Source organism: Cyprinus carpio, chromosome B2, assembly GCF_018340385.1.
Source record: "Cyprinus carpio isolate SPL01 chromosome B2, ASM1834038v1, whole genome shotgun sequence".
NCBI classification, from domain to species: Eukaryota; Metazoa; Chordata; class Actinopteri; order Cypriniformes; family Cyprinidae; genus Cyprinus; species Cyprinus carpio.
This window is the reverse complement of record NC_056598.1, coordinates 9,492,430-9,505,954: the sequence shown is the minus strand read 5'-3', so window position 1 is coordinate 9,505,954 and position 13,525 is coordinate 9,492,430. Positions and strand designations below refer to the sequence as shown.

General features: G+C 39.9%; 1 protein-coding gene across 1 annotated transcript in view; it reads right to left on the bottom strand.

Moving 5' to 3' along the window:
• The window catches only part of LOC122136169 (parafibromin-like), a 282,439-nt gene that overhangs the window by 93,891 nt on the left and 175,023 nt on the right, over positions 1 to 13,525 (bottom strand). The window contains exon 2 of the mRNA XM_042717950.1: positions 5,003 to 5,164. Within this exon, the coding sequence (XP_042573884.1) occupies positions 5,003 to 5,164 (162 nt within the window). The remainder of the gene's footprint in view (positions 1 to 5,002; positions 5,165 to 13,525) is intronic.

Below are 13,525 nucleotides of genomic sequence, written 5' to 3'. Positions count from 1 at the left end.
ACGCCTCACAGAGGAATGTGCGCGGTCAGTGTTAGCCTGCTTGAATACATTCAAGGGCAGGACAGTGGTCCCACTGAAACTTTTTCAGAGGCTCCTGAGGCATATGGCGGCTGCAGTGGCACTTACACCACTCGGGCTGTTACATATGAGACCGCTCCAGCACTGGCTTTATGGCCAAGTCCTGAGGTGGGCGTGGAAGTGCGGCACTCACCGGGTTCAAGTTACATGGGCCTGTCGCCAAACCCTCACCCCCGTGGTCAGATCTTGCATTTCTCCGGGCAGAGATGCCCCTAGAGCAGATATCCGGGCATGCTGTGGTTTACACGGATACCTCCACCACTGGCTGGGGGGTCACAACCAACGGGCATGCAGTCTCAGGGGTTTGGACGGGCCCGCAGCTGCAGTGGCACATCAATTGCCTAGAGTTGTTAGCAGTGTGCCTTGCCTTGAACCGTTTCAAAGGTCAGATATGAGGCAAGCATGTATTAGTCCAAACGGACAACATAGCGACCGTTGCGTACATCAAACTGACAAGGTGGTCTGCACTCCCATCGCATGTCGCAACTCGCCCGCCACCTCCTCCTTTGGAGTCGGAAGGTTCTGAGGTCACTTCGTGCTGTTCACATTCCGGGCCTGCTCAAACCGTACAGCCGATGAGTTGCTCCCGGGAGAATGGCGACTCCATCTGATTTGGAGACGGTTCGGAGCCGCTCAGGTAGACCTGTTTGCTTCTCCAGAGACCTCTCACTGCCATTCGTTCTACTCCCTGACCGAGGGGACACTCGGCATGGACTCACTGGCACACAGCTGGCCGCAAGGCCTACGCAAATATGCGTTTCCCCCAGTGAGCCTTCTCGCACAGACACTGTGCAAAGTCCGGGAGGACGAGGAGCAAGTCTTGCTAGTGGCGCCGTATTGGCCCACTCGGACCTGGTTCCCCGAACTAGTGCTCCTCGCAACAGCCCCTCCTTGGCCAATCCCTCTGAGGAAGGATTTACTGACTCAGGGACGGGGCACTGTTTGGCACCCACATCCAGACCTTTGGAAACTCCATGTCTGGTCCCTGGACGGGATGCGGAGGTTCTAGGTGACCTACCCCAGGATGTAGTGAACACCATCACTTCGGCAAAAGCACCGTCTACGAGACATGCTTACACCTTGAAGTGGAACCTGTTTGTCGAGTGGTGTTCTTCTCGCCGAGAGGACCCCTGAAGATGCCCAATTGCGGTCGTGCTTTCCTTTCTGCAGCAAGGGCTGGAGCGAAGGCTGTCTCCCTCCACCCTCAAGGTCCAGGTTGCTGCTATTGCTGCATACCATGACCCCGTGAATGGGACGTCTTTAGGTAAGCATGACCTCGTCATCAGGTTCCTTAGGGGCAAGGAGGTTTGAGTTTCGGCTAGCTGACTCCCAGGTAATCCTGAGGCCTTGGCCCGGCTATGTGCCCAAGGTTCCCACTACACCCTACAAAGACCAAGTGGTGAACCTGTAAGCGCTGCCCCTGGAGGAGGCAGAACCAGCTCTAACTTTGCTCTGTCCCATCCGAGCATTGAGATGCTACGTAGACCAGACACAAAGCTTCAGGACCTCAGACCAGCTCTTTGTCTGTTACGGAGGCCGGCAGAAGGGGAATGCCGTCTCTAAGCAGAGGATGGCCCACTGGATTGTGGATGCCATAACCCTGGCTTATCAGGCACAGGGTGTGCCCTGCCCGTTCAGGTTGCGAGCTCACTCAACTAGAAGTGTTGCATCCTCCTGGGCACTGGCTCGTGGTGCCTCGCTGACAGACATTTGCAGAGCTGCAGGCTGGGCGACCCCTAACACGTTCGCTAGGTTCTATAGCCTTCGTGTAGAGCTGGTATCCTCCTGTGTTCTCACCTCAAACGGGTAGTGGCACCGAGAGGCCCCGGTTAGTGTCGGCTTGCTAAAACTGCTCCAGAGTGTCCGTATTTAAGACCCTGTTGAGATCCTCCATCACCCTAGGAAGCTGGACGTGGCGGAATGTCAAACGCCAGGCCTTCATGATGAATCCGTGAGAACCGTGGAAGACTGGGTTCTATATTGAGACCTAAGCGGTACTCATATGCGTATAGTCCACAGTATAGCCTTAGAGCCAGTGTTTCCCTGGCAGACTTCTGCCTTCCCAAGAGGGTTTGAATCACCTCAGATTTCTCCATATACACCTAAACGGATGCTATATGTGTATTTGCTTCCAAAAACTCCTTCAGGAAGGATGGGGCTTCTGCAGCGTCCCTGTTCCAAGCGGAACGGGTACGTTTTCCCAGTGTTATCCAGTCTCACCCAGTGAGGTAGTGCTTTAACAATGGTGAGTAGAACTACTTGTTCCGAGCCCCGGCCTACACCTAATAAGGGCGCAGGTGGCTCACACAGGGCACTGGAAGGGGCAGCACCCATGGCGCTTTGGTAGGGATCCCAATTAGTTGGTCACTGACATGACATCGAGAGTGACTGACTGAAAGCGAACGTCTAGTTACGTATGGTAACCCTGAAGGAGGGAACGGAGATGTCATGTCCTGTCGCCACGGTTGCTGTACCACCGCTGAGCCGCCGGGTCTCTGGCTCGGCTCCTCAGCGAAAACCTGGTATACATTGCATCTGCTGCCTTACTATACTCACGCTGTGATCAGCAGCAGCTGGATGCAATAATTGCATGCCAATCTGCATTGGCTCGTTTAGTTTACACTCTATCAAAGCGATATCCCAATTAGTCGGTCACCGACTTGACATCTCTGTCCCCTCCTTCAGGGAACGAGGGTTACCATACGTAACCGAGACGTTCTCCGTTCAAATACACACAATAAGCTCAAGCATGTTGCAAAGCACTGGCAAAAGTAATTACCATAAATGTGACAGGGGGAAATAGAAAGGAGATATTTGAATTATTTAATAATAAACTAGTGTTTTCTGAGTCTGTGTCTCAAGGATGAAGTTGCCAATCCTGACTCGCCATCTCATTAGACGCAACTTTAGAGAAGTGCATCTTTACGGATTATGATTATAATTAAAGAGTTTTTGATTTCGAATTGTTTTATTTCATTAAGTAATCATTTAAAGCTTTCTATAGATATATTTATCATGTCTGTGAGGCATGTTTTCACTGAGGTTCGGTTCATTTTTGTACTCCTGTTAAAGACGAGATGCGGGAAGCACATCGTGTTTGTTTTCTTTATTTTATAAAAGAACAATGTTTTGTTGATATTGTGAGTGCACACACAAAAAAAGACCCTTTGCAGTTACGAATGATGTATTACTCTTACCTCTATGTGAAAAAATTCGGGCATATCCACTGAAAAAAAATGCAAGTGATCACGCTGGCGTCTCCATGTCCTGAAGCGTCTCCGCACAAACTATTGGATATAGCGCACATTTATCTGGGTCTAACGTTTAAACATTGTTATATGCTTGAACTGTTTTATATCTATAGATTTTATTTTATCAAATCATGTCGTGATGATTTGAGAAGGCTAAACTGATCAAACATTGGCTGACTCTCTAATGCTGGCCGCTTGGTCATTACTTTAAAAACAAACAAACAAAAAAAAACTAAAAGTTATATTTAACAAACCAAAAATGCTACAAACGTTTTTCTAAATTAACTTAATTAAAAAACAAACAAAATACAATCACTTTGCTATTACATACTAAACTGAACTATTTTAGCTGAGACAGTAGTATAAGCAGTTTCGGGACTGTTTAGCTGTTCAGATCAGACACTAGAGCATCCCTACATTCAGACACAGTGGAAGATCTGATAAGAATCAGTGTAGGGGGGGCAAGTCTGGAAGATTTTGATGCTAGAGAGAGCGTGGCCAGCTGGTTTAGCCAAGGCCAAAGATCAAGAAGGCCAAACTCCAGGAGTTGGCCATCCGAGGGGCATGTGACTGCAATGGGTAGTCCATAAGACATTGAGCTATGAGATATTCCGTTTGAAGCTGTTAAAACACTTAATTTAGATTTTCTTTTCATTTCATTTATCTTGAGATGTTTTAAGTTTAAATTTCAGCTCAGTGAAGCACTTTAAGCATGAACACTTTTTCAGTAAGTTACCTTTCTTGTAGAATTGTGCTTCAAATAAAGAACTTTATGTTGACCAGATTGTTAGTTAATAATTTACAAGTCAATATTGCCTATATGGACAGCGATTTAAAAAAAAAAGTGAACTTGTAAAACTGCGGTGTTAGATCCATCAGGCAGCAGCCACGGCCAGCCCTTGAACTGCCAGGCAGGACCCTGGACGAAGACTGCCACTACACGATCCCTGCGAACAAACAACGACAAAATCAGTCTCAAACTGACTGGTTAGGCCCGAGTTTTTGCCTATGAGGAGCATTCAAAATCAGTAATTTGAGGTTGCTATTTTCAGTTTTGGGGGGTGAAAGCATTGACAAAACAGTGGCATTTGATTAGCGATTCTCCGATGCCACGTTTGACTGTGAGCGTCTATTTCGTGAAAACAACATGGATAAACTTCAACAGCTAAACAAGTCTGCTGTCTGAATTCTAGGTCTAATCTGACAACATTGATTTCTCAATTTTAATTGAGAGCTTTGTTATAAGTCTTATAATTGCAAAGAGACAACAATATACCTTTACAGGATTTTGCTAAAAATATGCATTATATTACATATAGAATTATTATTACATATTGTATGTCTTCATTATTTAAAGTACGTTTGAATAGAGCAGCCACAGCTTGAATTTTTTATAACCACAGTGAAGTGTAGTAGAAAATATTAAAAAGTGTACACAAAGACTGCCTTAACATGCAATTTAAATATTTGTATACAACTCAGCATTGATCCTTTTTAAAAACTGCTTAATTGACTATTAAATAAACTATTGATTTTATTTATTAATTTTTTTTTGGTAAAAGAATCAATTCAATCATCATGTTTTGGGATGGATCTATTATTAACAAAGTCCAAAATGAACCAGGCAAATCCTGTTGATTGAAAATGATGGCCACTGCGATAGATGAGCTCACCAGTCCTGTGGGGTGAGTTTGAGCGGCTGGTCAATCACTCTGTAGGGTACTGTGACACTGATGGTGGCTCCGCCTGGCTGAACCTGATCTTTACGTCTCTGCATTAGAACCTCGTTGTCCCTCTGAATGCCCTGCTTCTTTTTGTCCTCTGATGTGACAAACCTGCCAAGAAAAACCTATTTTAGCAGCCGGATAAAATACATTTTATTTGCATTCATCATTGAATGTCTTCAGACACTGTCTAACAGAGGATAAAACTCTGATTCACTTTCATGTGAATCACCTCTGAGAGGCCTGACAGCAGCTTCAACTTTACACGTTCTATCCCAAAAGATGTCAGTCCAAAGGAAATATTAGCAGAAACTATCATATGTATGTCACTATTCTGTCATTTTTCATTGATAATCATTTCACTTTAAGTAATGCCAAAATATGAATATTCAAAGTATTCATTGTTTAAAATTAATTAAATGTTTAACATTGTTAAATTTCTTTAAGGCATTTTCCACTGTCACAAGCCAAAAAGTTAGACATCAGACAGATTCATTAAGAACAGTCCAATTAGTTTTTAAAGGGAAGTTTTTCTTTGGAATGGATGGAGAAAGTTACAAGACAATCTGTTAGCAGTGACTCATCAGGGTCAGACACGCATACGCATACGCACACGCACGCACACACACACACACACACACACACACACACACACACACACACACACACACACACACACACACATATATATATATATATATATATATATATATACACACACACACAGTGATTAAACAAGTGTTGTTGTTTTTTTTAACTCTGAAATATTAACTGTGGTGTTATCTGCTTTTGCCAAAAAACAACTGTTGGAGTTATCTGTTTTTGCTTTAAAACAAGCTTTTAATATGTGTAAAAAAAATAAATAAAAAAAAACATACTTTCAATGACCTTTAATTATGTAAATTAACTGTATTTGTTTAAGTTAGAATTACTTAATCAAAACAACCCAACTGCAGTTTGATTAATATTACTTGGAATGTGCAATAAAAAAACATGATTTCTGAAAAAAATTTAATTAAAATAAAATGGAGTTATCTGTTTTTGCAAATGAACTCTTCATATATATATATATATATATATATATATATATGTGTGTGTGTGTGTGTGTGTGTGTGTGTGTGTGTGTGTGTGTGTGTGTATATAAGCATGCATTTACATACATACACACAGACAGTACAACTGCAGAATTTCCAATACTAACATTTATGACTCTTAATTTCTTTGCTTTTAAATGTTAAACCACTGGAGACCTGAAAGCTTCTCTTTTGTTAAATTTATAAATGATTCTTAGTACAAATTTAGAAAGATGAAAACACCGAATCACAAGCTGCTGGCAAGTCAATGTGCAAATGAATGACAGTGTATTGCTTCAAGGACTACTACAGGCTTTTTTGACTTAAACAATGAGGTTCTCCTTTCATTCCTTGCGACTCTTCACAGACCCAGAGATCTTTCTTGCCCATGACAGCTTTGTTCATTCTGCTTCCTGCAGATTTTCAACTTGGTAAACAGAATCCTTTACATTCCACACAAATCACAATGATGGTGCAATTTAGTGGTGGACCGATATATCGCCAAGGCAGATATATCGGGCATAATTTGGCATTTTCCAAATAACGGCATCGGCCGATAAGTTTTTCTGCTTGGCTGATGTGTTTGAGGCAGGACTCTTATTTTGACGGCGCTGAGAAAGGCAGCACCTGAGCACACAGCTCACATTTTCCCTCTTGTTCGCTGTCGTTGGTAACAGTGGATAGAAGTCTGTCTAATAATCAGATAGAACGGTTAAACAAAGCAATTAATGTATACAAAAAGTATTATAACGATTGCTTTTATATTATAAGCAATAGAAAGGCAAACATTATGATACTTTCTCGTTTGCTGTCAGCATTAAGCAAATACGCATTTATATCATTTAAACAAATCTTTGAATGGCTAATGATCATTTAATTTCACAAACTTATCTTGTGAAGTGTGCAGTTTTATCCAGCATGATCACGTGTACTCTGTGTGACGGTCGGTCCGTGTTAATTAAATGCTTTAAACTATAAATTCGTGATTTCAAATTATGCTGCACTTTATGCATTTGTCCACTGTCATATTCATGTCATTTTCACTGTGTGCTGTATGTAAAATGAGTGTTACATGAGTGGCTTTATTTGAAAAATATGATTCCCAATGCACCCAAACTTCCCAGAATACTGAGTGTCCTGTTAGTTACAGTGTTTACTTCCTTTCTAATTATATTTTTATTAAATATTTATTTGTGAAAAATACTTTGTTACTTAATTATATCGGCTTTATATTGGCAATCAGCCCCCTGCTTTCCAAGATATCGGCATCAGCTGTCAAAAAAACAATATCGGTCAACCACTAGTGCAATTGCAACTTTTACATGTACATACTGTGGGGTTCAATAGTGTCACATGACAAATCTGTTATTAAAAATCTACTTTCAACCTGAAAATAAATGAACTCTTACGATTTCTGAAGTCTAAAACCCATTTTATGAACAAAAATGTACTCAATAAATATATTATTTTTCTTCTGATTAGTTGATTAATCATTTGGTTAACTCACCAATAAACAATAACAATAAATGGCAAATTCTGCCATTGTTTTTTAAATGTTTAAAACATTTTTGGTGCCAAGAATAAAGAAGGCAGTAATACAATGTATGTGCTGACATTGATCACTATTTTATCAGTCCAAGCATATTTCTCTCACATTCGACTGCCTCATTTCTTAATAGTTCTGAAACAGTTCCTGTTTCCGGAAGAGGAAGATGACTGAACATATTCCCATAAAGCCAGCTAGATCAGATAACTTTTTAGCCAAACCGGGCGCCGAAAAAACAACTCGTTTGACTTGTCAGAGTTGGTTAACTTTACATGGTGACCTGTCGCTTTATGCTCTTCTAATAATGGCTTCATGTCAGTTTGGACTAAAAACACCTGTAATACTCTGACAGGAATGAAGGACGTTTGTTTTTTGATAAAAATTTGAACTTAATTTAACAGCTGATTGAATTTAGTCATAACTTTCCTATGAATCATCTAATCAACACATACCTGAGGTCCTGTAAGAGATCCTTGGTTGATCCTAAATTAATAAAGACCAATTATAGTTCAAAACAGACTATTTTCATTTCTCATCCATGTTGTTAAAGACGTACCTTTCTTTTGGTTAGGTGGGAGTCTTGCTTGAGAGACTAAAGACAAGACAAAACAAACAAACCAAATATGGACACATTTTTAATCTGGCCAGAAAAAACAAACAAACAAAAAACATTATAAATAATTTATGCACATGCTACTATGAACATCTGTAGTCATTAGATGAACATGTTTAACGTTTCATACGCGTGTCTAAAATGATGCAGATGCAGGACAATTTGTGCTTTGCGATGCCATCTCAAACTTAAAAGAGCATTGATTGTTTGTTAAAAATGACAGAGTGTCAAAGTTTCCTCATTCCTCACATATCATACTGCAGGTACATACAACACTGGTTTGTGTCAGTGCGTAAGTGCTTTAGATGAGCAATTAGATGAAAGTTCAGATAATTCTTTATAGACATTCTTGATCTTAAGTACTCAAGAAGAGGGTGAAGGTAGGGTATGTAATTTCCAGTGCCACTAATGTCAACAAATGGAATGATGATCTCTTTAAACAGGTTTTATGCTATGTGAGTTTCAGTGAAACAACAAACTCACTGATCATTAAGATAAGCTTTTCAGCTACACTGAAAAAAAAAAAAAAAAAAAAACCTGATTAATTGAATTTACATTTAAATAGTTGCAATCAATTTATTTTAGCTACATTTAAATAAACAAATTTAGTTGACTAACTTTCAACATTTTTTATTATTAAAGGTGCAGTAGGAGATCTTGGAAAATGCTAACTTTAGCACTGAAAGCGAACGTCCCACCCTCCCTGCAAATCACTTCCAAAGTCACGCCCCCTGAACATACATAGATCAGATGACCAGAGACAACATTACTACAATACATCATGTGTTATTCACAGTTGAGTAAACTTCATAGTACAGTTAGTAAAAGTACTACAACCAGGAAGGAAGATCAGGTTGTTGATGTTTGCCTGCCATTCTCGGAACGAGCATTTTGATTTGACGAACATTTCTTGGTCCTACACCTTTCACAGAATATATAAATACAGATAAATACATTTAGACCACTTAACTTAATTAATGCTATTGGGATGTGAAGAGACTTTCAACCAGCATAACAAAAAATATTAAGACAATCACCTGTTTCACCTTTAAATGTAGCTAAAATAAATTGTTTGTAACCACTTACCTTAAAAACGTTTGTATATTTTTTTTTTTTCAGTACGTATGTCCATCATTGTTGGACCACTGATATGGTTGGCATTAATGTATAAGAAAACATTTTGACTTATAATACATAGCTGAAATACATATAGGGTAATTCCTTAATGCAACCAGAGGTCCCTGGCTCACATTTTGGATTTTGCTAATATTTTTTCTGAAGAAAGTTAAATATGTATAAGAATGAAAGCCAAAATATTAAATGTCATTGTTGGATATTCACGGAGTAATCCATCGCTTTGTAGAGGAGGGTCAAAAAGTAAATTTTCACTTGAGATTCAGAGCTAAATTACAGGGGAGTAAAAATGACTTCACAAAGATGGCAGCACTATAATTTTGGGCTGTTTTTTACACAGAGATTGTTAGGTCGGTTAGTAAAATCTGTAAAATCTTCATTGCATTATGTGCCAATCCAAAATGAGGAAATGGCACTTTAAGTTTGTTCCCCCCCCCCCCCAAAGTTTGCATGCTTGTAACTCAAAAGCTTTAAAGTCCCCCTGTAGTCAAGTATTTTATCCCTTAAAAATCATCTTTGATCCTCAAAATGACATATTTAAATGTATTTTCTTGTGAAAATATTTTTTTCATGCCTTAAAATAGCTTGAATGTAAGTCTACACCCTTGCCTCAATTACTCCACTCAGTCACACCAGCCAGCGCCTCCTGATCCACTGAACAGTAGAAAACGCAAAACAATGGCATACACGGATAATGACTGAAAAAACGTTTTTAGTAGCGAACAACTACAGTGAATACTGTAACATTCGTTAAAGTTACTTACTTGATGATGTTGTGTCCTAAAATGCCTAAAAGGCTCGAATACAGCCATTTGTAATTCCAATTTGTGTCAAAACAATGACATTGAACATACCTGCCTAAGTGCCACAAATATTATTTTTCCCAAAGTTTCCGTGCCTATAACTCAAGAAGTATGATAGATATTTAGGGGGGTGCGATGTGGCGATTTTTGATCATGGACGATAAAAATGTCTCCACGATCTGCTTTTGAAGAAATATCATTGTATCGTGCTACAGCGCACATTCTATCAGCTGCAGTTCTGGCGCCTCCGTCATATACTGTACAACACCACATGCATTTGTAGCTGGTTCGGCTCGCGTGTCTCTGTTACCAAGACTCGGCTATGACTCTGAGTTGTGTAATAAAACCTGGAGTCCAATTGCTGATTCAGAGGTTCTTTATCTGCATGAGTTGCAAAATACAGTAATTATTTGTTGCATTCAGTGTAGTGCATGTTTGATCAGCCTTCTCCTCGCTCTGCTCAGACCTCCCGCGGACTGAAGCGAGCTCACAATGCAAAAATCTCAAAATCACATTTCCAGTAATAAAGAATATAAAGAAAATAGTAATAATTAATATCACATCAGGTGTATCAACAGTCAGTGAAATAATACAATATGTATTTATATACAGGTCCTTCTCAAAAAATTAGCATATTGTGAAAAAGTTCATTATTTTCCATAATGTAATGATAAAAATTAAACTTTCATATATTTTAGATTCATTGCACACCAACTGAAATATTTCAGGTCTTTTATTGTTTTAAATACTGATGATTTTGGCATACAGCTCATGAAACCCCAAAATTCCTATCTCAAAAAATTAGCATATCATGAAAAGGTTCTCTAAACGAGCTATTAACCTAATCATCTGAATCAACTAATTAACTCTAAAACACCTGCAAAAGATTCCTGAGGCTTTTAAAAACTCCCAGCCTAGTTCATTACGCAAAACCGCAATCATGGGTAAGACTGCCGACCTGACTGCTGCCAGAAGGCCATCATTGACACCCTCAAGCGAGAGGGTAAGACACAGAAAGAAATTTCTGAACGAATAGGCTGTTCCCAGAGTGCTGTATCAAGGCACCTCAGTGGGAAGTCTGTGGGAAGGAAAAAGTGTGGCAAAAAAACGCTGCACAACGAGAAGAGGTGACCGGACCCTGAGGAAGATTGTGGAGAAGGACCGATTCCAGACCTTGGGGGACCTGCGGAAGCAGTGGACTGAGTCTGGAGTAGAAACACCCAGAGCCACCATGCACAGGCGGGTGCTTTTGAACCAGAAACAGCGGCAGAAGCGCCTGACCTGGGCTACAGAGAAGCAGCACTGGACTGTTGCTCAGTGGTCCAAAGTACTTTTTTTTTTCGGATGAAAGCAAATTTAGCATGTCATTCGGAAATCAAGGTGCCAGAGTCTGGAGGAAGACTGGGGAGAAGGAAATGCCAAAATGCCTGAAGTCCAGTGTCAAGTACCCACAGTCAGTGATGGTCTGGGGTGCCATGTCAGCTGCTGGTGTTGGTCCACTGTGTTTTATCAAGGGCAGGGTCAATGCAGCTAGCTATCAGGAGATTTTGGAGCACTTCATGCTTCCATCTGCTGAAAAGCTTTATGGAGATGAAGATTTCGTTTTTCAGCACGACCTGGCACCTGCTCACAGTGCCAAAACCACTGGTAAATGGTTTACTGACCATGGTATTACTGAGCTCAATTGGCCTGCCAACTCTCCTGACCTGAACCCCATAGAGAATCTGTGGGATATTGTGAAGAGAAAGTTGAGAGATGCAAGACCCAACACTCTGGATGAGCTTAAGGGCCGCTATCGAACCATCCTGGGCCTCCATAACACCTCAGCAGTGCCACAGGCTGATTGCCTCCATGCCACGCCGCATTGAAGCAGTCATTTCTGCAAAAGGATTCCCGACCAAGGTATTGAGTGCATAACTGAACATAATTATTTGAAGGTTGACTTTTTTTGTATTAAAAACACTTTTCTTTTATTGGTCGGATGAAATATGCTAATTTTTTGAGATAGGATTTTTGGGTTTTCATGAGCTGTATGCCAAAATCATCAGTATTAAAACAATAAAAGACCTGAAATATTTCAGTTGGTGTGCAATGAATCTAAAATATATGAAAGTTTAATTTTTATCATTACATCATGGAAAATGAACTTTTTCACAATATGCTAATTTTTTGAGAAAGACCTGTATATCTCTAAATATACATTGACACTAACCAAAGTCATAAAATATACATCTTTAAATCACCCACATTGCAGCATTTTATATAACCAATTAGGTTGAACACATATAACAAAGAAATCATAAAAACAATACATAAACATACCTGCATGAGTTGAAAAATACAGTAATTATTTGTTGCATTCAGTGTAGTGCAGAGGTGAAAGAGTACGAAAACATTCTACTCAAGTAAAAGTACCATTACATAAATGAAATTTGACTTAAGTACAAGTAAAAGTACCAGTCTAAAAACATACTCAAGTAAAAGTAAAAAGTAGCTTGTTTAAAATTTACTCAGAGTAAAAATTACTTAGTTACATTTTAACAGTGGGAGGGAGGCAAAAATGGGACCAAGGGTGTCAAACTTAGTTCCTGGAGGGCCATAGCCCTGCACAGTTTAGATATAACCCTAATTAAACGCATCTGATCCAGCTAATCTGATCATTTAGGCTTATTTGAAAACTACATGATATGTGTGCTGGAGCAGGGTTAGAACTAAACTCTGCAGGGCTGCGGCCCTCCAGCAACTGAGTTTGACACCCCTGGGATAGGCCTATTAATCTCAAACTAGTTGAAGGAGTCAGTTATTTATAATAATAAGACAATCTACTAGACTTCACTGCTTCACTGTTTTGTTTGGTTTTTGGCAAAATACTAATAAAGTCAAATCGCACATCGTTAAAACAACAATTACGATATTATCGCAGATTGCACACCCTGCACCACTGTCTTTTTGGCTAATTTGTGCAAATTCACTAGACTTAATTTGTGCAAAACATTTTGTTTTGTTTTGTTTGGTTTTTGGCAAAATACTAATAAAGTCAAATCGCACATCGTTAAAACAACAATTACGATATTATCACAGATTGCACACCCTGCACCGCTGTCTTTTTGGCTAATTTGTGCAAAACATTTTGCAAAACTGTCAAAGCTTCATTTAAACCACCAATGCAACAATCCAAGTATTAACCTTCCCAAACAGCAACATAGTGTTGGCCCAGATCCGGCCCACATCTGGCCTGCATGAAATCCATGCAGGCCAGATCTGGGCTGGTTCTTGGTCGAAACTGCTTGCTGTCTGGGTTAC